General features: G+C 39.6%; 1 protein-coding gene across 8 annotated transcripts; it reads left to right on the top strand.

The window, feature by feature from the left end:
- Positions 1 to 1730: 1730 nt before the first annotated feature.
- SERBP1 (SERPINE1 mRNA binding protein 1) lies at positions 1731 to 17577 on the top strand. Of its 8 annotated transcripts, none has more exons than XM_045291909.1 (8): positions 1731 to 2145; positions 5420 to 5570; positions 6368 to 6508; positions 6611 to 6700; positions 7455 to 7574; positions 11229 to 11406; positions 15250 to 15423; positions 16698 to 17577. In XM_045291909.1, the coding sequence occupies exons 1-8, from the start codon at positions 1815 to 1817 to the stop codon at positions 16752 to 16754; spliced, it is 1242 nt and encodes a 413-aa protein (XP_045147844.1). In that variant the 5' UTR covers positions 1731 to 1814; the 3' UTR covers positions 16755 to 17577. The 8 variants fall into 8 exon arrangements, with proteins under 8 accessions (XP_045147844.1, XP_045147846.1, XP_045147845.1 ...); XM_045291911.1 differs by having other exon boundaries at positions 7500 to 7574; XM_045291910.1 differs by having other exon boundaries at positions 6629 to 6700.
- The last annotated feature ends 3649 nt before the right edge of the window (positions 17578 to 21226 follow it).

Consider the following 21226-nt stretch of genomic DNA (forward strand, 5'->3'; position numbering starts at 1 on the left):
AAAACACCCTATGGAACAAGTCCACTCTGTAATGCACACATTGGAATCTACTAGACAGCAATGGGCTTAAAGTTTTGTTGGTTTGATTTGGGGGGAAAGAACGGCTATGATAATGCATGAAGATTTCCCATTTTTTTTCTTGAGCTATTTTCAAGGGGTTGGTAAGACTGTTCAAAAGCTCCTAGTCTGCTCTCTTGGTAGGCGCCACAATAGGGAGAGTCGATGGAAGAAGGGAGTGCATGTTCTGGACCGAGGAAAAGGAAAATAGACTGGCTTGGGGACTTCAAAAGCAAGGCATGCTGCCACATGCCTGTAACAAGACTCTTGTCTTCTGTTTTCCTTGTGAAAGAATTGATTAAAATCTACTAGGAAATTGATAAAATGCATTCAAAACTCGGACCAACCCTGGCCAACATGTAATGATGTTTAAATCTTATTCAGCATTAGAAACTAGTAAATGATTGGGAGTGCTATCAGAAGGCAGAGTTTAAACAGTTGATGTTAACAGTGTCCTAAGGAGTTAGGTGACTGGGCCCTGGCATTTAGCAGGGGTGTGAACTTGGTAAGTCATTCCACCTCTTTGAAATGGCTTTACTTGTGGAAAGGGGAAACATTACAAGTTGTGGAGCTTAAAGTTACTCATGGAACTTGGCAAGTGAGAGGTTCACTTTGTGTTAATGGGGAAAGATTTAAAAATTATGGGCTATTTAAACACTTAGCGCTAACAAATGTTTGCATATGCATTGACGCTGAATTAGCTTAATAGACCTTCAGATTCTCCACGAACATCACTGCTTTTAAGTAATGTCAAAGAACGTGCTGCCACGCGTTTCTCCCCAAACGAAACTTCCAAGCACAGAGATGCTCTAAGACGTTACAGCCCAGCCACCAGGTCCTGTATCCTAAATACTAATGAACAATTAGATTGGCTCTAGAAAACGTTTCAAGTGCTATTTCGAGGCTTGCCCAGGGTCCGGTGCTAAACCGTCAAAGCTCTGACGCAACACCGGCATTTCTGGCTTGGGAAAAGCACGCAACCGACCCATGCGATGGTTCAATTTGTCCTTTTGATTATTTCTGCTACCGGAGTTCGCGTCTCCATGAGAGGAAGAATATTCCGCCTCATAGCTAACAGTAGGGCCTCATGATTTATTATGAGGGGTGTCGAAGAACGACTCCAGCAACCGAGCGGCTAGGTCCTCGGAACCGATGGGGTCTTGCCTACCCGAGGCTGGCGCAACACCTCTGCCCCCACCCCCATCCCCTACCCCGGAAGTTTGTCAGTCTCCCGTTGAAAGATCTGAGAGTCACCTTGACCCTCCAAGAGAAGTGGAGAAAGTTAGCCTTGGCTCGGAGGCGGGGTGAATAAAACCAAAGCCTGAGCACTTTCACGAATACAATACGCCGTCACGTTTTCCTGTTTTCAGAGTAGCTGGAGACCTAGAGAGTTTAAGGGCGGTGAGAGCAGGTGGCAAGACTCCGCCCCCCACCATGCTTTCACCCCTCCCTCAGCTCGCACGCTCAAAAACCTTCTTCAGGTCCCGCCTCTTAGACGCGCGCGAAGAGTTGTCACGCCAGGCATCCTGGGAATTGTAGTTCAGTCGCCGAGAGCCGCCTCTGGAGAAGCGACTCTGGCCTACATAGCCCATGGTGCCGTGCGGCGCCGGCCGCTCCCGGATGTGTGCCTGGCGCCGGAAGAGAAGACGGCCCCCCTCTCTCGGCCCGGCCATCTTGTGGGAAGAGCTGAAGCAGGCGCTCTTGGCTCGGCGCGGCCCGCTGCAATCCGTGGAGGAACGCGCCGCCGAGCCACCATCATGCCTGGGCACTTACAGGAAGGCTTCGGCTGCGTGGTCACCAACCGATTCGACCAGTTATTTGACGACGAATCGGATCCCTTCGAGGTGTTGAAGGCGGCAGAGAACAAGAAAAAAGAAGCCGGTGGGGGCGGCGTTGGGGGCCCAGGGGCCAAGAGCGCAGCTCAGGCCGCAGCCCAGACCAACTCCAACGCGGCAGGCAAGCAGCTGCGTAAAGAGTCCCAGAAGGATCGTAAGAACCCACTGCCCCCCAATGCTGGCGTGGTTGACAAGAAAGAGGAGACGCAGCCGCCCATGGCGCTTAAGAAAGAAGGTAAAGCTTGGGTAGAAGGTGGGTAAGACCGGGGACGGAGGCGAGCAGTGAGGGGAGTCGGGGTTGCCACTTGCTTCCCTAGCTCTGAGGAGCCGCGACCGATTTTGCCGCCTCTTCCCGCACGTTTCTACCACGCGACAAAAGCCAGGTCCTGTAAAGTGCAGAGCGCGTGGGTAGTCCCAAGTTCAAGCCACTGTCTGCAAGGCTCTCCGGAGCCACCCCCTTCCCGCCTCTGGTTCCGAGCGGAGGAGCGTGGTCGTCCGGGACGGAAGGGTCCTGAGAAGCGCTCTTCCCGCCGGAATCCCGCGGCGGGCGGGCGGGCGGGCGGGCGCACGGGCCGAGGTTCGGGCCCCCCCGGCCGTAGCTCGACTGCTGCTGGCTGCGCCGAGTTCTTTCCCCGCGGGTTCCTTGGAGCGGCGGTGTCTGTCTGAGCCTTCCATCCTGCCATCTTGTCCCACGACGATGTAAAGCTGGGGGTCGGCTGTACCCCGCAGCGGCTGTCTGTTCGCGACTAGCCGGTCACGGGCAGTCAGGCGGCTGATCGGGGTGCCGCCTGTGCTTCCCACCAGCCGCCCCACCCCCGAACTTCTTAGAATCGCGTAACTTGTGGAGTTCGTTCTCCAATTTGGGGGCTAGGACAGGACTGGGGATGCCCTCGAGCCGGCGGGCGGCGGGGATTCCGGAGACGGGTGGCTGCAGGAACTCCCGAGGCTTGGCCGGCGGGTTCTCCCCGCTCCCGCACTGAGGGGCGCGTGTGGCGCGGCGTGCGCGGCCCGAGCCTCGTGGCGCGCGCCGAGCGGCCAGGCTGTCACAACACGAGCCTCTGCCGCCGCCTGGGAGCCCCTAGCCGCTTCCACGTGTGGCAGGAAGCGGGCTCGGGATTTTCGCTGGCGGGCTGGCGGGTGGTGAGAGTTGCTTTCGGGGGCATGTACGTTTTCACGGGGTGAGCTCGTGCTCGACTTAAATAAACCTCCTCGCGCCTGACCGGTTTCTGTTTCGTGTGTGAGAAAGCAAAACCATTGGCGTTGAAGAAAAAAGAAAAAGTAGGTGTGGGATGTAAGTTGCCTCTTTTCATACGACGAAGAAGAAATCCCACTTTCTTTAATTCACCTTTCCCAGGCATTTTTTGAAGCCGGGGAGGGGCAATCTTGAGAGTGGGAGGTTACCACGTGCTCTTGAGTGAAGTTGATGTTCATTAGCCTTAGTTGGATTTAATAGCCTTCGTTTGGGGGGGGGGGGTGCCGAACACAATTTAACACGCCTTCAGAACGTTCGTATTTACTCTACGAAATTTTGATATTTTGCTTAAATATTTTTGAGACTGGAAAAACTAGATGGTAGATGGGAAAGAATTGTTAGGATTATGAGTTGGGGGGAAACGCAGATTATCAGGAAATTTTACAACACTTAGATAATCGGTGAAGTTTTATGGCCACCTGTAGCACAATGGAATAAAATTTAATTACTAATTTAGGGAACACACATTTGAGTAATTATTTAATCTTTATTCAAAAGTGTCTCCTTGATTACACTCACCCAAAGAAAGCACATGAAAGATTTCAGTATGAAACATCTATAATGTTACCAAGTAGGTGTGGTTCACACGATGTGAATTATGAAAGTATATGAAGCATGGTTTAATGCCTGTTATTTTTATTATAAAAGCTCGTCTTAAGTTACGAATTAAAATAATGACAAATTTTAAGTAGAACTAAGTTCACCTATCTATAGTCCTTTTCTTCTTGGAAAGATTTTCTTTTCAGATTAACTCAACATTTTCCTTAGATCAACATTTCACAGCATTCTTAAACTTGAGTTGTATAACACACAAGTTTATGAATGTAGAAAAAGTTGAAAACGAAAATTTGTCATTGGAAATAAGCCTATAAATAAAGTGCCCGCCCTCTTGCTGTGGGAAGGATAGGCCTTGCTACAGTGATATCCGGTATGTTATGAGGTGTTTGTGTTATGTAACTTGATCTTGGACCATTTGAAGAACTAGAGAAGGGACACAACCGAAGAGTATGTAGCCCATTCACGTTTTTAAAGCATGGGATCTAGTGTAAATCAGTCTGGAGTGTATAGCAAGCGAATGTGACAGTCATTTCTCATTGGGGAATTTTAGAGTGTTTTAGCCTAATACTATTGGGTGTGGAGGCACGCCATTGTTCGTTGGGTGTGTTCAGTTTGGATATCATTATGGAGACTGGTTCCATAGCCCCACCCCAATATGCTGCACCTCAAAAGAAACATTAAAATGCTGTGGTATAAGGTCTAACATCTGAGGTCCGTTCTGCAAGTTTAAGTGGCATGAACTTTAAATTTTCATTAAAAGGTTAGAGAATTTACTGTGTTAACTCTAGTTACTGTGCAATGAACTTTAACAATTGGTTGGGTGTGTCCTGATGGTGCTCCACTTTCTTAGAAAGAACCAGAGTGAATCTGTTTAAGATCTTATTTCAAAACCAACCCCTTAGCCGCGTTTTGATTTTGCCAGAAATTGTGGTCTGGGGATTAACAGCATGCCTGAGATCTTACAGGTGACTAAATTGATGAACTTACCTCATCAATCTGTTTATACTTAGGAAGTCAGTAAAGCATAATGGTTGCTTTTGGTGGGCCTCACACCCTGAGGGAAATCAGTAAATTCTTCAGCTATCACACAAGTTTTCTGCTTAAAGTGTGGTTTAAAGGGAAACTAAAAAGGCTGTCCTTGATCTCCATTCAAAAATCTAATAGAACAATCTTTCAGTGGGTATATATAAGCATTAAAAGTTTGGTGTGTCTGCACATATGAGCAAGATGTACATGTATATATCAGTTGATGAAGGTACAGTTTCTGCTTTAATTGGCTATTTTAAGTAGCTATTCAAGTAATCGTAAATTCCTAACTACTGTGTTTTTATTCTTTCAGATAATAAAGAATAAAATCATATGGCCTTAAACTTGTTTCTGAGGGGCCATATCTGATGGGTGTGTTGATTTGATTGGTGCTTATGAATGACTAGTGTCTTACCAAATGTAGCATTTCCTCAAAAAAAATTTAATTTGTTAATGGAGAGAGCAGCACTTTGAAAGTGAGGGGAAATGGCTCCCCAAATGATTTCCAAGCCTGTTACAGGGACAACTTAAGAGATGAAAAGTGACTTGGGCAACTAACTAGGGGTGTGAGGCACCTTGACTGTCTTCTAATAGGTACTACTTAGTGAACTGAAAGTAGTGCTTTATTACCAGTTTTATTTATTTAGATCTAAACTTCTGTTGCAAAAATCATTTGCTGTTAACATTTTAGGAATAAGGCGTGTTGGAAGAAGACCTGATCAACAACTTCAGGGTGACGGGAAAATAATTGATAGAAGGCCAGAAAGGCGACCACCTCGGGAAAGACGATTTGAAAAACCACTTGAAGAAAAAAGTGAAGGAGGAGAATTTTCTGTTGATAGGTAAGTTTTGTTTCATGTTTTTTCTTTATGGTGTTAGATCTTAACACAAAGCTTTAAGTTGGACCTAATTGCAGGTAGCAGCGTACTTGTAACAGGTGGTTTGTTTTAAGAAAAATATCTGGATTTATGTTATATTTTGGACCATTTGGTAATCACTTTTAGTGTTCAAACTTAGATTTCTTGAAACACATCGGTCGAATTGGCAACTGACTCTTTAACCAGGAGCCCTGATAACACAAGTAGGTTAAGGGCCAGTCCGCTAACTAAAACGTTTGGAACCTACCTGCTGTGTGGGAGAAAAGCCCTGCAATCCGCTTTGTAAAGGTTTCTGCTTAGGAAACCCTAAAGGAGGACACTATGGTTGTACTCCACCCTATAGTGTTGCTGTGAGTTGGAATCAACTCAGTGGCGCACACGTGTTATTCTTGCTTGCTATTGCTTATGTGTTGAATTTTTTTTAAAAGCAAAATCTTTTTAGTTATAGCAAACACTTGCACAAATGGTTTGTGTTTAAAGTTTGTTCATTACTAACAGTTTTGTCTAGATTGTGATATACAATGATGAAGGGGCTATAGTGTGCACTAGGGTAACGTTTTTGATAAAATGGTTTATTTCGTTTTTACGGGTTTGCAGGCTATGTAATTATTTTGATTTATCATACTTTAATTTCTGCAAAATGCTTTTGTTGGATTACGATCCAGGTAACCTATTGGTCTGATTTCTGCGCTCCTGAATCATGCCACTCCTTTTTTTTTTTTCTTTCTGGAAACCTTGGGTATGTGTATTTTCTCTTGCAGGCCAATTATTGACCGACCTATCCGAGGTCGGGGTGGTCTTGGAAGAGGGAGAGGAGGCCGTGGACGTGGAATGGGAAGAGGAGACGGCTTTGATTCTCGTGGCAAACGTGAATTTGATAGGCATAGTGGAAGTGATAGATCGTAAGTCTTTGATGGGTTTCATTTCATTCTTATATTTTAATCTGTTGAACAAAATTTGAATGTCTATAACTAAAGAGTATTATGTTAACTCAGTTTTTTTAGTTCTTTTTCACATTATAGTGGCCTGAAGCATGAAGACAAGCGTGGAGGTAGCGGATCTCACAACTGGGGAACTGTCAAAGATGAATTAACGTTGGTATTATTTTTTAAATGTTCTATTAATTAATTGAATACCTAGCTAGGGATACATTCATACTTGTATTTTTGTCTGTTCCTGGGCAAGAATAAGAATGGGTGCTATTATCTCAGCCATTTATAATCAAGATAATATTTTATTGGATATGTTTAGGTTGTACTTTATTAAATGACCAGTGTGTGCTCACACACGTATGTAATATATAGATATATAGCTTTTCCTGAAACCTTAAATTGGCGTTAATTGGGTCTTCTGATTATCCAAGTCTTTTATTGCTTCTTTTCTAGCTTCTGTCTTTTCAATCATTACAAAATTTTATAAGCTACCAAAGCTTTGACTTAGAACCAGCATCCTATTTTTAATAAAGTACACAAACCAACTTAACAAGTATACTTTTTTATACTATTCTATTAAGTGGCCTGGTGGAGAGTAAATATAATAGAGTGGTTCTCAACCTTCCTAATGCCATGTCCCTTTATTACAGTTCCTCATGTTATGATGACCCCCTCACCATAAAATTATTTTTGTTGCTACTTCATAACTGTAATTTTGCTACTGTTATGAATCGGACAACCCCTGTGAAAGGGTCGTTTGACCCCCCAAAGAGGTCACAGACCCCAGGTTGAGAACCGCTAATATAGTAGAAAAGACCTATTTGGAGAGCTTGGGGGATTTTAATCATTTTGCATTTTAAAAAACCCTTCCACTACATGTAAATGGACCTAGATGCTTTTTTCTTTCTTTCCTTAGAGATTGCCCCAAATACATTCAGAAACCAATGTCTTATAATTGCAGTGACTTGGATCAATCAAATGTGACTGAGGAAACACCTGAAGGTGAAGAACATCCCGTGGCTGACACCGAGAATAAGTAAGTGGCTTTATAAGTAATAATGCTTAATGGGCCAGCATTGGAACCAGTTTAAATTTCTACTAATGCAATAATAGCATATAATCCCTTGTTTTTAATGCTATTGTTTGCTTGGTTTTCTAACGAGAGATTCTGACACTACTTTATGTACCCCTGTGCTTCAATTACCTAGCTTGATGCTTTGCATTTATGTTTGTCTAGTGTTGAAAAAAGGAATGTTTTTAGTATGGTTACTTTTAACTTCATTATTTTTCCATTGTCATACATGTGCTGGAGAGTATACTGTTAGTTTGTTAATTGCTAAGACATATTTATATATCTTAGTAAAACCTGCTGACCCTAAGCACAAAAAATACCTTGCAAATGTCAAGTGAGAATGAAGGCTGGGAATCAGTTATTAGCTCCAACTACCTTGCTCAGTAAATGGGAGATTCTGATGATGGTTGTTTTGCCATTGAGCACATGGTAACTGGATGCTGGGTTTCCAAAAACTTGTTAGGGAGTCAGATCTAACTCTTAGCAACCCTATAAGACCAGGATATAGTTGTCGCCAAGTGTTTCTGAGACTTCAGTGCTACAGGAGTAGAAAGTCTCATCTCTTTCCTGAGAAAGCAGCTGGTGGTTTCAAACTGCTGGCCTTGGGATTTGCAGCCCATTGTGAACCTGCGATGCTCCCACGGCTCACTGGATGCTGGATTTAGGAGCTTCTGAAAATTAGTGTTACCAGGACAGACTAGACCCTGGAGAAGGATGTCATGTTTGGTAAAGTGGAGTAGTAGCAAAAAAATAGAAGACTAGATGAGATGGATTAGTAGGGTGGTTGCAAAAATTGGCTCAAACATAAGAACAGTTTTGAGGATGGCATGGGACCAGGAATTGTTGTGTTTTGTTGCTATAAATCTGAGAGGACTTGATAGCACCAAGCAACAAATTGTGTTTTATGTTTTAAAGTTACCGGTAGTATTTAACACTCATTGCTCTACTTTTGATTCTAAGGTTTATTCTGGTAACAGTTAAGTGGTAGTACATATGACCATTTCAAAATTTGGTTCCTCCCATCTTCTTTCATGTGAGGATTTAAAAAATATCCAGTTATGTTCATAGAGATGATTTGGTACCTCTAGTTTCTGTTGAGAAGCCCTGGTAGAGTCCTCGGGTAAGGGTTGGACTGCTAGCCACAGAGCTGGCCGTTCAAACTTACCTGTCACTCTTGGGAGAAAGAAGAGGCTGTCTGCTGCCCTAAAAATCTACAGCTTAAGAAACTACAGGGTCACTATGAGTGAGATGCTGCACCAGTGACAGGGTAAGTGGGTTTAGTTTCCATCAACCAAGCTGATTATGGTTTAAATTTGTATCACAGGTTATTTAGGACTAGTTTGCAACCAGGACTGAGTAATCTTCAAAGCTTTCTGCAAAAACTTAATAGCTGTTTACCAGAAGGAAGTATGTTAATAGGGTATTGGAAACAAACCCATAGCTGATGTCACAGGAATGAAATTCAGGATACTTGGTCTAAAAAAGATAAGGATCACATTAGAGTGACTAGGTTGGTTTTTAAAAAAGAAAAAGAACCCGGTGCCATAGAAAGTTAATTCTAACTTAGGGTTTCCGAGACTACATTTCTGAGGGGCAATGGCCTCACCTTTTTCCTGCAGAGTGATTGGTAGGTTTGAATTGCTGACCTGTGGCTAACAACCTACCTAACCCACAGGGCCACTTATCAGTGCATTCTTTTTAATGATGGAGTTAGGCCACTCATCCTTGGCATATTTTTGGTCACCAATAAAATTTGAAAATAAAAATGCGGGGTTATTGTCCATTCGAAAGTGTTCCCCAAGGTGGGTGATAACCTCTGGGCAGTGCGATAACAACCCCAGGGGGCTGCAAAAACAGATGCCTACATTTTATCGTGGATTATGGGCCGTGGCACAAAAGGTTTTAATGGGGGGTGGCAGCAGACTGGTGGAGTTTTTTCTTACAGAAGTGGGTCTAGTGAGTTTGGGCACTTCCGCACGACACTAAAATAATTATAGCCATGTAGTTAATTCTATTCCTATATCTACTGGTGATTTGAAATTATTCGCTTACACAGATACAAAACCAAGTTCCGTCAAATACTAGGGGATCTTCAAGACGTTTATGGAAAAAGAATAATTCTACAAACTTTCAAAACCTCTTTGTAGGTTTACTTAATTCTACAGGCAACCTTTATGAGTTATGTGAGTGGTTGGGTGAGTGGGTCGACTTCACAGAGCTTAGCTGAGATCACCTGGTAGGTGGCAGGCAGTAGATTTAGTTTCTGGTCTGATGTGGCCCCAGAGCGGGGGTAAATCTAAAGTCTAGAATGGCATCTTTGATGTGGAAACATAAATTTAAGAAACAGCTTTGGTGAACTTAAATTAGCTACTTTATTTTTGGCTCTAATTTGATCCAACAGCCCTTAAAGTGTAGTGTAATGACTAGTTAAAAGGATATGCTGAGGTGTTTTTTTTTTTCATATCAAAAATTATAAATAACTAGGTGTGTTATTTAGTACTTGGAAGAATGAAATTTTCTGGCTTGTTTTTTGTTTGTAATTGGTGGGACACGTGTCCCAGGAGGTTTCTCTGCTTCTGTGGTAGGTGGGAAGTGGCTCTTTCTTTCCGATTCATGCAGTTATGTGGGACCCTCTCAGGTAACAGTGCACATTAAAAGTGAGATTGCTTCCCCCGTAAACCCCAGGGTGGGAAATATAGGTGATTCTTCTGTGTACCAGAGATCGCGAAAGGGTTCTTTTCAGTGTTAAAACTGACAAAATTAAACTTGGTAGCCAAGAAAGAGCCTGCAACTTCAATGTAAAGTTGCTCTCAGAGACTTTATGATAGGGCTTGTCAGACAGTAAATGGCAGCATCAAACGAAGATATTTGAGCTGTAAGGCTTACTGAATCACCTGCTATCTTTGGAAAAGCAGCAGCTCCTAAAATAGAAAACAACTTGCTTTGGTGACAATTGAAAATTGAGATAAGACTGTAATTGGTTTCTAGGTCCGTGCTTTGTTTTTCTTAAAGAGGGAGATGTAAAATATGTATAAGCTGAAAATTGTATTTGGAAATAATATTTAAGTATGGAAACCAAATGTGGTTTGTAGAGAAGCCCATCACTGATGAAGGCTTTAGCTTCTGCAATGGATAGACTGGTTTGGAGGTTGAATTGGAATTTAGACTTTGTAGGAATTTGACTTAAGTTTATGTTATGTGCTAGAATCAAGGATAGAGGAAACCATTCATTTACATTCAAAAGTATACAGCCTGGTTACTTACAGGCATCCTAGTTGATTTCTATTGCGTGTGTTTTAACAGGTTATGTATTATGAGAAAGTAGGCTAAGGATTTTAATAAAGGCGAGCATAGTTTTAAAATAATAGTAGTGTTTAAGAAATGTGTATTTTACCTTTGGTAAGACCAGTTTAAGACATTGACTGCTCATATAAAAGTTTATAAAGATAAAATTGAAGATTCTGTGCCTTAACAGTTCAGTTCTAAAGAAAACTTACCTCTCCCACCTGTGTGAACTTGAGTCTTTAGCCAACCAAGATGAACTTTTTAAACAATCATTAGTTTTGAAATATATTTATGTACATTACATCACATATAAAATTAAATTTCTCTTCACAGGGAGAATGAAGTTGAAGAGGTAAAGGAAGAGGGTCCAAAAGAGATGACATTGGATGAGTGGAAGGCTATTCAGAATAAGGACCGGGCAAAAGTAGAATTTAATATCCGAAAACCAAATGAAGGTGCTGATGGGCAGTGGAAGAAGGGATTTGTTCTTCATAAGTCAAAAAGTGAAGAGGTAAAATTTAGTTTGTGGGGATTTAAAATAATTAGGTGTGCTGTAAATAATGCTTGGTTTTTATTTAAAATGTTCCAGATGGATATATTTCTGAGAAGAGAAAAACACTATACATGGGATCATTGGGGGCAGTTCACTAAACCTGAACTACAGTACTTACTCTAGTCCTTTAATCCATTAATACATCTATGGTAATGTCTCCTCTTGAAAAGCTATTTGCCATCATACAATTTGTTGCTCTTTTGAAAATAGGGAAGTAAAACTTACAAAAGCAGGAATTTGTATGATGGAAACCTGTTAGAAAGGGAAAACTCAAATATTTTCCACTAAAATGAGATAGAAAGTGGTTAGATTGCAAGCTATCAAAGTTGGGAAAATTGCAAGATCCAGAAAAGGTAGTTCCCTGAAGTTCTGACAGGCTTTACTTTTTAGGTTGGCGTTTTCATCTGGCATAACCAAAAAGTCTTCAGTAGCTTCATTTAGTACTTGTCTTTGAAGCTATTGGTGTATTATTCCACATGTAATAGTTAGGCTCAGTAAATGGTAGCCTGCCACCTTTACTGAAAAAAATAGTCTTACAAAAATCCAGATTTTCTTTACTTTGGGCGACATGGAAATTAATGAAAATCACCGGGGCTTTTGATATGTTGACTCCTGCTTAGTCTTGGGTACATTTTTAAAGGAATATCTTAGTTTTAGATCAAATGTCAAAATGAGTTTTTATATCCTCTAAATCAAGGTTGGTCAGAAATCCATAATGCAAATCCTATCATTCCTTTTAAAAAGTCAAATTGAAATGCTATGAAGATATCCTATAATTTAAAGGATTAATGGGTTCTTTTATTATATTTTTCTTTTATTATTAAGAAATGGATATTAGATAGACATGGGAGCATTTTTTAATAACATTGAAAAGATGTTTCCTAAGGTTAGAAAAGAAATGAGTGTAGGCCTGTTATTTTGAATACGGAACAGGATAAACTAATAGCATTTGAATTAAGATCTGTAAATGATAAAATGGTCTCATGAAATCTGAGTACTCAATATTCAAACATACTCCAAAGGTTAGGAGGAAGAATAAATGCTGTCATCTATATGATCTTTCAGACCATCTCTAGGAATCCCTTTAAAGTATTTTAAGCTATTCAAATGGCCTAGTGTGGTGATGAGTCATGATTATAAACTTAATACTTGGTCACAGTGTCGCTATTTGTTCTATTGATGTGCATCGCTTTGTTTCAACCACATAGGTTTTTATGTAAAAGCATAAAGAATTAGTAAGGGAGCTGCTGAGGCTGCTTGGGTACAACCAAACACCTTACAGGTTTAGATCCTTTGTTTATTGGTTTAGGTTAATGGTGTCCTGGAATATCCCTTAGTGCTTCTGTTTACTAACTAGTTGTATAGTGTCAGAGGTCTCCAAAGCTTGAAAGGAGCCTTCCAAAATAGGATAATTGGCTGATTCACATGGAGCAACCGAGGAGGGAGGAGGAGTCAGGAGCTGGAAAACACTGGAATGTACATGGTTAATTGTTTACATGAACACCTCCCTTTGCCGTATTACCATAAAAAGCAAAAAAACTCAATGGTGCCCAGCTGCTAATACTGGACATTTTTATTTTAAAAATTCCACAAGAATTCTGACCAAAATGGGGGAGATGGTGAACCAAATTTCAAAATCTCTTAGATTCTAGACTCTCAGGCTGTGGAGACTAAAAGGATACCTGAAAGTACTGCCCTGCTATAAGCTTTAAACCAGAAATAACCTCTGAAATTTCTTAAAGCCCAGCAATACTTTTAACTAGTAAGAAAAGATCTGCTTTCAGCATTAAAGAACTATCTGGGTCAAATAACAACAACTCAAGGAAATCAAAGAAGAGCATTGAAAAGGTGGTGAGCTTATGTTAATGCGGGCGGGGCCACGCAAATGATGGTAAATACACAACTAAGTTGAATCCCTGTCATGAACTGCACATCTAGCAACTTGGTTAATGCTTTACATACATTCTCAACAGCAGCAGAAAATAGAAGGGAAGATAAAGAATTGGAAGTCATGGACTAATGGTAGGGGAAGTCAAGTCCTGTAAGTGGTCCGAGGAAAGCTATCTTACTTTGTTGTTTTTTTGTACCTGCCCCATAAATTTGTCAATGTATCAGGGTAAAAGATAGTCTTAAAATTTCTTTTAGGGATTATGGATCAGTTTGAACTGATGATTAAATTGTCTAAGTTGGTATAATGATGCACCTACAACTTCTTTAGGAATATTCTTTGACTTTTGACAAGTCATGCCTGTGGGCTCTTTTCCTTGCACAAACTGCACACAAAATTCTGGTTATAATAGGCGATTAATAATAATCTCAAACATCGTTTCAGGGCAGATGCTCAGTTTTAAAACCAGCTACTCAGAAATAACTACACAAAGCAATACCTATTAGTAGAAACTTTGAAAAATTACAGAAGGTGAAAATGGTTATGAACAGATTTATATCAAGTGATTTTCGCAATTGAAATTGGCCCAATTGGCATAAGATCTTAAAGATGTAAAAAGTTGTGTACAACTCTTGAAGCACTCTTTCATTTACATCCTTAACAAATACGACGGGGCTTCCGAAAGCTTCTGGGATAGTGGAATGTTTCCGTGAACTTTTTGAAGCCCCCCAGTCTGAGGTAGAGAAAAGTTAACTTTTTGGAAATGTAGAGCTGGGCGGGAGGGGAAAAAATTGGGGAGCTGTTATCAGGGGCCCAAGTGGGAGGAGAATCCTTTGAAAATTACGTTGGCTGCTTATGTGTAAAGGTGCTTGACACACTGGATGAATGTATGGATTGTGATAAGAGATTTAAGAGCCTCCAGTAAGTTTTTGGTTTGTTTTGTTTTTTTAATGTAGAACTGAGTTGTGAAAGAGCAAACAAGCATTGTCTCTTGAATATCATTCACTGGGCAGCAGGGGCAGGGGGGGTGTTGTTAATTTATACTTGCAATTGCTTCAGGATGGATTACCAGGCCTGAAACTACCCCTGGTGGGTGGGATTTAAGTGCCGACCCATTTGTTGATGGTCAAGCATATATGTAGGCGCCACACACAAACGTCTGCTTACTATTGTAAAACTTAGTTGAGTGTTAATTTGTGCTTTTTATTGTTGTTGCTTCTATGCCCTAGAAACCTAGTTAGTGAATTGATAAAACTAAACTCTGGCAATCAAGTCAGTTCCAACTCATAGCAACCTTATAGGGACAGTAGAACAACAGCCCACCACTTGTGGGTTTCCAAGACACTAACACCTTACTGGAGTTAAAAACCACATTTTCCGGGGAGCGGCTGATGGTTTCAATCCGCTGACTTTGCAGTAAGCACACTACTAAGGGGTCCACTGAATTTAGTAATGTTTTGAAATGGCAAGTAATCTAAAATTTGGCAATTGTTATATATATAGTGATATTTATAATTTGCTGTCTTGTGGATTTGTTTATATTAACTTTTCTAAGTGCCTTTAATATTAAAAATTTTTAGAAGAACCTTAACTCTGTTGTCCTTCAATTAGAATATTTAAAGGCATTGCCACCAAAGAATATTTAGTGTTGAATTTGAATAATATGGATTGTTGCTGATTACTCAAGCGTTGAACTGCTGTGGGGTGGGGTTCTAAGATAAACCTTTCAGAATCCGGCCTATTGTGTGGCACCTTTGGATAGATTTAAACCACTAAGCTTTCGTTAGTGTTAGCACTGTACCACTTGTACCACCCAGAGACTACTGATGTTCATCCTCATAAAGTAGAAGTAGAATTTTTAGCCTTTCTAGGAGAAAGTTACTTTTTTTTTTTTTTTTCACTTCCATTTTTAGGCTCATGCTGAAGATTCTGTTATGGACCATCATTTCCGGAAGCCAGCAAATGATATAACATCTCAGCTGGAGATTAATTTTGGAGACCTTGGCCGCCCAGGACGTGGTGGCAGGGGAGGAAGAGGTGGACGTGGGCGTGGTGGGCGTCCCAATCGTGGCAGCAGGACTGACAAGGTAATTTCGCAACTTTTTTTCCTCCCTTTAAATTGACATACTTCTTTTGGTAAAGTGCTTGCTGTATGCTTTAATATAAGAAGGAAGAATGAGAAAACAGTAGCCTCCCAAGTAGGAAGGAAATGTTTAAGAAGGATGAGGGCAACAAATGTACAAATGTGCTTGACACAATGGATGGATGGATGGATTGTGATAAGAGTTGTACGAGCCCCCAGTAAAATGATTTTAAAAAGAGAAAACAGTAGCCTCCAAGAATCTACATTTGGGCCATCTGTTTGCTTGGAGCAAAATGCAACCAGGTATTGAGTAAGTGCTCAGAACTACTCTGCATTGGCGGTGACTGGGTGGCAATGAGAATGTTATGACGTCCCCTTTTACAGAAGAGAAAACTATCTTGAATACCAGCCTTTTCCCTTTACTTCGATAATTTCATAGTTCCTAACTTTTTTGAGATCGTTTAACGATTTTTCCTCTTGTGGCGCGCACTAGGTGATTGTGGTCACACACACATGCTCTTGATTTCTTACTGGACTACACTTTTAGAGCTGGCATTCATTACAGCCTTCTTCCCACTCCGGTGCCATTCAGAGTCGGACAAAATAAGTCCCTGATGAATTCTTGATGCAGAGGTCCTTCTAATGAATAAACTTGAACTCGGGTTTTCTGGCGCCACGCTCCTCCATGCTTTTTAATGATGATAAGCCATTAAACTTAAATACAAACGGTAGCCTTTGTGTTAACGTCATTGCCTCTTTTGGTCTAACTGGGAAAAAATCATAATGCCCTTCTGAATTCTCAGTCTGCAAAGTTAGAAAACTGATGATTGATTAAGCCACTATTTGACTTTATAATGATAACTTAGTATTATAGATTTTTATGATACCTTATTGCTTGTACTTTGTGGGGTAAACTTAGCAGTTGGTTCTACCATTGTTGAATACACTACTTAAATAACGGCAAGTGGATTTTTAGTCTATTTGAAAATTGATAGGCAAAGTAAGGAAACAATATGCCTATTCCATAGAGTCTACTATGTGATCTATTTTTAAAACTTGCATTGGCAGTTAGTAGGAAGCACTGATGGAGCTTAAAATTTGGGATAAAGCTCATTGCAGATACTCATAGTCTATTTGGATCAATAATTTTGCCATATAAGAGCTTGACATATTTTACTTAGTGGTCACTTTTAAAGTTCTCTGTCTTTGTTATAGACATTGGCAATTCAGTATTAAGATCTGAGCATTGTGGTTAATTTTGATTTGTTTCTCTTTCAGTCAAGTGCTTCTGCTCCTGATGTAGATGACCCAGAGGCATTCCCAGCTCTGGCTTAACTGGATATGCCATAAGACAGCCCTGGTTCCTCCGTGGACCCTCCTCTCCGAGGCTTTGCATGCTTAAGGATCCCAAACGACTAAGAAATTTAAAAAAAAAAAAAAAGACTGTCATTCATACCATTCACACCTAAAGACTGAATTTTATCTGTTTTGAAAATGAACTTCTCTCGCTACACAGAAGTAACAAATATGGTAGTCAGTTTTGTATTTAGAAATGTATTGGTAGCAGGGATGTTTTCATAATTTTCAGAGATTATGCATTCTTCATGAATACTTTTGTATTGCTGCTTGCAAATATGCATTTCCAAACTTGAAATATAGGTGTGAACAGTGTGTACCAGTTTAAAGCTTTCACTTCATTTGTGTTTTTTAATTAAGGATTTAGCTGTTGCCCCAATTACAAAGTGGTTTTAAATAGTGGACATAATATTGGTCTTACTACCTGCTTTGCATTTTCACACATGGTCAGCTGGGACATGTAAAATTGATTTGTCCAATTTTATGCTGTGTGGAATACTAACTACTTTATGTATTTTAACTTAGTTTTAATATTTTCATTTGGGGGAAAACCTTTTTTTCAGTTCTCATGATAGCTGTTATATATGCTAAATCTTTATATACAAAAATATCAGTACTTGAACAAATTCAAAGCACATTGGTTTATTAACCTTTGCTCCTATGGTGATGCATGGTTCATTAGGTTCAAATTAGACTTGATTTACAGTTCAACGATATGACTTCCCATTTTGAAAACTAAATTAGATACACTTGATTAAAATTGTGTATGTTTATTGTTGAGGGATAAATCCTATCGAGTGAAGTGGTTACATGCTTGTGGATTTTTTTCACCCTCCATCAATGAGTAGAATGGCTAAGTCATAATATTTAAGCTATTCCTGTAAAATAGTTTATGGCCCTTAGGTATGATTTGTATATTTGAAAGATTCCCAAATCAGAATTTTACTTCTATAAACAACCCTTTAACCCTTGCTTATTCTAATGAAACCAAAGGGTACTGGTTAGTATGGTGAGAGGGAGAGGAGTATTTTAATATTTAGAACTCGGAAAGCAGACAGCTTTATAAGCTTGGAACAGCAGCATTATCCATGAAATATAAACCAAAAAATCCTACCGTTTCTGAATTTTCTATGTTGCTATTCTGATTTTCAATTGATGATGGATATTTGTTGCACAAAAGGTTAACACACTTTTTCCTCTTCCACCATTAGGAAATCAGGTTAATAAGGGATTCCTTGAATAGGAGTAGCACCACTTACTGAAACACGTGGAGAAGACTGATTAGTAATAAACAGATTTTCTAGGACTTTTTTCTGCCACATTTATTAATAGACATGAAAGGAATTTTGTTTCAGAGATCTTAAGCCACTCAGTTTTTTCATAATCTAAAAATGGTTAGTGCCTGATTTTTAAATTAGGGAAGATCTTTAAAATATCTGTTTAACTGATTGGTTCTTCCTTATACATGGGGGTTCAAAAATTTTGTGGGAGAACATCATTACCTTCTAAATACATTTTCCCAAGAACTTTTTGAAGCCCCTTCATACAGAAATTTTAGTATATCAGAATTATTTATTTTGTTAGATTTATTCATCTTTATTTGATATTTTAGGGTAAAGACACTTATTTTTTTAATGGCCAATAAAACATGCTGGTATTTTGGATCTTAGGATGTTGGGCATGTTCTGCACTGGTGCTAATGTCTAATATAATTTTATATATTTACAAACAAATTACCCAGGGGCAAGTATTGCGTCCATATGGGCTGTTGCCCCCTCTTGAGAATATAGCATACATACTCCTAAACCAGTGTGTTTAGATTTAAGTATCTAACTCATTTCTGAACATGTATGGCATTAGCTATAAATCACTTGATTTCTAGCAATATTTTAGAAAACATTAAGTAGAAAATTCTTTAAAGGTCCACTCACTGTCAATCATTGCTGGCAGTTTGTGAAGAGAATACAAAATATCTGGTATGTTGGAAGCTTTCAAGATAGCTTGAACTTTTAAAAGTTGCTCCATTAGTTGTATCTAATGGATAGAAATTTGCCTCATTCACTTTGTCAAGAGCTAAAACTGTGAACCTAACTTTCTTATTGGTGGGTAATAACTGAAAATAAAGAATTTATTTTCATGCTCACTTTTTAGAAGCTATAAAAAAACAATCAAATAGTAGGAGCCCTTTTAAATGTGTGTTATTTGTTAAGCCATGTGGCTAAATCACATTTGAGAAAGATAACCTTAATGACATTACAGTTAGAAGTGTTACATTCTTAATTGATCACATCAACTTTATGGACTGACAGTTTACTGTCTCTTAACAAACCACAATTTGATTGGAGATTAATCACTGTGCCACTTTTTACTGAGAATAGGCATATTAGAAAATCCCTTAGTGGACACATCCTAATATGCAATTAATAGGTGGCTCTAGAATATTGTCATGAACTTGACATCTCAATAAATAGAAGTATCAGCTGAAGTATAGATTAAGGGATTTTAGCTTGCATTTAGAGTGATTGAGAATATATTTAGTAGGTAAAATACTGTTTTGAACCCTGCTGAATTTAAAATTGTCAGTAGGTACTATGCCTGTCTTAGCAATTTGCTAAGCAGGACACATGATCTCCAGGGTTTTAAATATACTTCGGGCTTACTTTTGGTATGGGTTTGTAGAGGGAACATTTAATATTTTATTCTGATTTATTTTTCTAATGAGATGGTTGCACCCAAAAGAATGTTAGTGCTTTGAACGGTGGGGCCTGGTGGGTACATACAAAGTCTCTTGTACATTGGATTTTTTAAATCTTGTAAGAGCACTAGGTAGAAAAAACTATGAAGCTGCTAGAACCTAGTTTGTATTGAGTTTAAAGGAAAGAGTGCTAGGTACATACATATCCTGTTTCCCCGAAAATAAGACCGTGTCCTTTTTTTTTATTTAATCATTTTATTAGGGGCTCATATAATTATCACACTCCATACATACATCAATTGTGTAAAGCGCATTTGTGTATTCATTGCCCTCATCATTCTCAAAACATTTCCTCTCCACTTAAGCCCCTGGCATTGGGTCCTCAAGACTATCTCATATTAATTTTTATTCCCTAAGGTGTGCTGTGTCTTATTTTCAGGGGATGTTTTCATTTCTCCACGAAGAAGAATACGGTACACATTTATTGTTGAACAACAAAAAAGGCAATTTATTACCTGTATATGGTATGGTATAGTACCATTTCCCCGAAAATAAGAGTGTCTTACATTAATTTTTGCTCCCAAAGATGCGCTAGGCCTTATTTTCAGGGATGTCTTATTTTTCCATTAAGAATACCATACACATTTAAGAGACCTCGCACTTCCTGTCTGCTCCGCCTGCGCTGTGGCCAACAGTGAGCTGCGCAGTGGTGCCCCGCTGCTACAGTCCAGAGTAGCTTCGGGGGGCCTTGTTTTCAGGGGATGTCTTACTTTCAGGAAAACAGGGTAGTTGTCATCACAAACCAGCATAACCAGACAAACTGAATCCTACAGTAGCGAGAATTTCTTGTTACTACCATTATTTCCATGTACAACAATCTATGGTACATTTATTCAATGACAGTCATGTCATCCTCTGGAACATAACATTCCAAACCCTTATTTTTGGGGGTATGCTTTATATTTCAGCAAGAGGCAAAACAGGCCTCATTTTCGGGGGATGTCTTACTTTTGGGAAAACAGGGTAGCTAAACAAATTCTAGGCCTTTTGGGTGTACATGATTCACTTTTATGGCAACCCAAAGCTTTATAGTTTGAAAAATAGCATGTAAATAAATGCTTAGTGGATCCAAATAGGCTAGATAATCAAGTTTACACTGTAAAAGACGTGAAATGTTTAAGCTTTTGAGAGTATATCTAGTAATACCCTAGTGGTTAGAATGGAATTATCAATGCAAAATGAATTGTCTTATCGTTGGGATTAGTCAAAGTGGCACTTTTCAGGAATTTTGGAGTTCTTGCTTAGAATGTACAATAGGAACTAAAGAATCTCTAGTTTGAAGAAATGACATTGCTCGGTTTGAGAGTCTAAAAATGATCTAGTTTCACTTGGGTCTTAACATTTGCTCATAATTTTGTCAGATTTAAGAAATTTTGCATTGGGAGCACTGTATATAAGGATTTTAGAAAGTGGGGAGATTCTATTTTTCCATGGACTTTGGAAATGTTGTATTGGATTCCTGCTTTCACAGCTTGGGTATATGAATCCACAGTCAAATTGCTTCATTTGGCTAATTAATAACACTGACAGTACTTTAACAAGTGGTAAGTTTAAATGTTGCGAAGAAGCTTATGACTATCAAAGGAAGTGGTTGGTGGTAGTTTGTGTATCCCTGTTGTGTGGCTGCATATTTTGAGGCTAAAATGATTGGTGAAATGGAACTAAAGGCAGAGATACCATTCTGCTCAGAAGATTC

Source organism: Echinops telfairi, unplaced genomic scaffold (assembly GCF_000313985.2).
Source record: "Echinops telfairi isolate 266 unplaced genomic scaffold, ASM31398v2 ScPeMD7_443;HRSCAF=831, whole genome shotgun sequence".
NCBI lineage: Eukaryota > Metazoa > Chordata > Mammalia > Afrosoricida > Tenrecidae > Echinops > Echinops telfairi.

What these genes read in the sequence shown, in the direction of transcription:
- SERBP1 (XM_045291909.1), top strand. Translation starts at nt 1,815, where the DNA reads ATGCCTGGGCACTTACAGGAAGGCTTCGGCTGCGTGGTCACCAACCGA. An exon ending in GGAGAATTTTCTGTTGATAG is followed by an intron (nt 5,571 to 6,367) that starts GTAAGTTTTGTT and finishes TTTCTCTTGCAG; the next exon opens with GCCAATTATTGACCGACCTA. An exon ending in ACTGTCAAAGATGAATTAAC is followed by an intron (nt 6,701 to 7,454) that starts GTTGGTATTATT and finishes TTCTTTCCTTAG; the next exon opens with AGATTGCCCCAAATACATTC.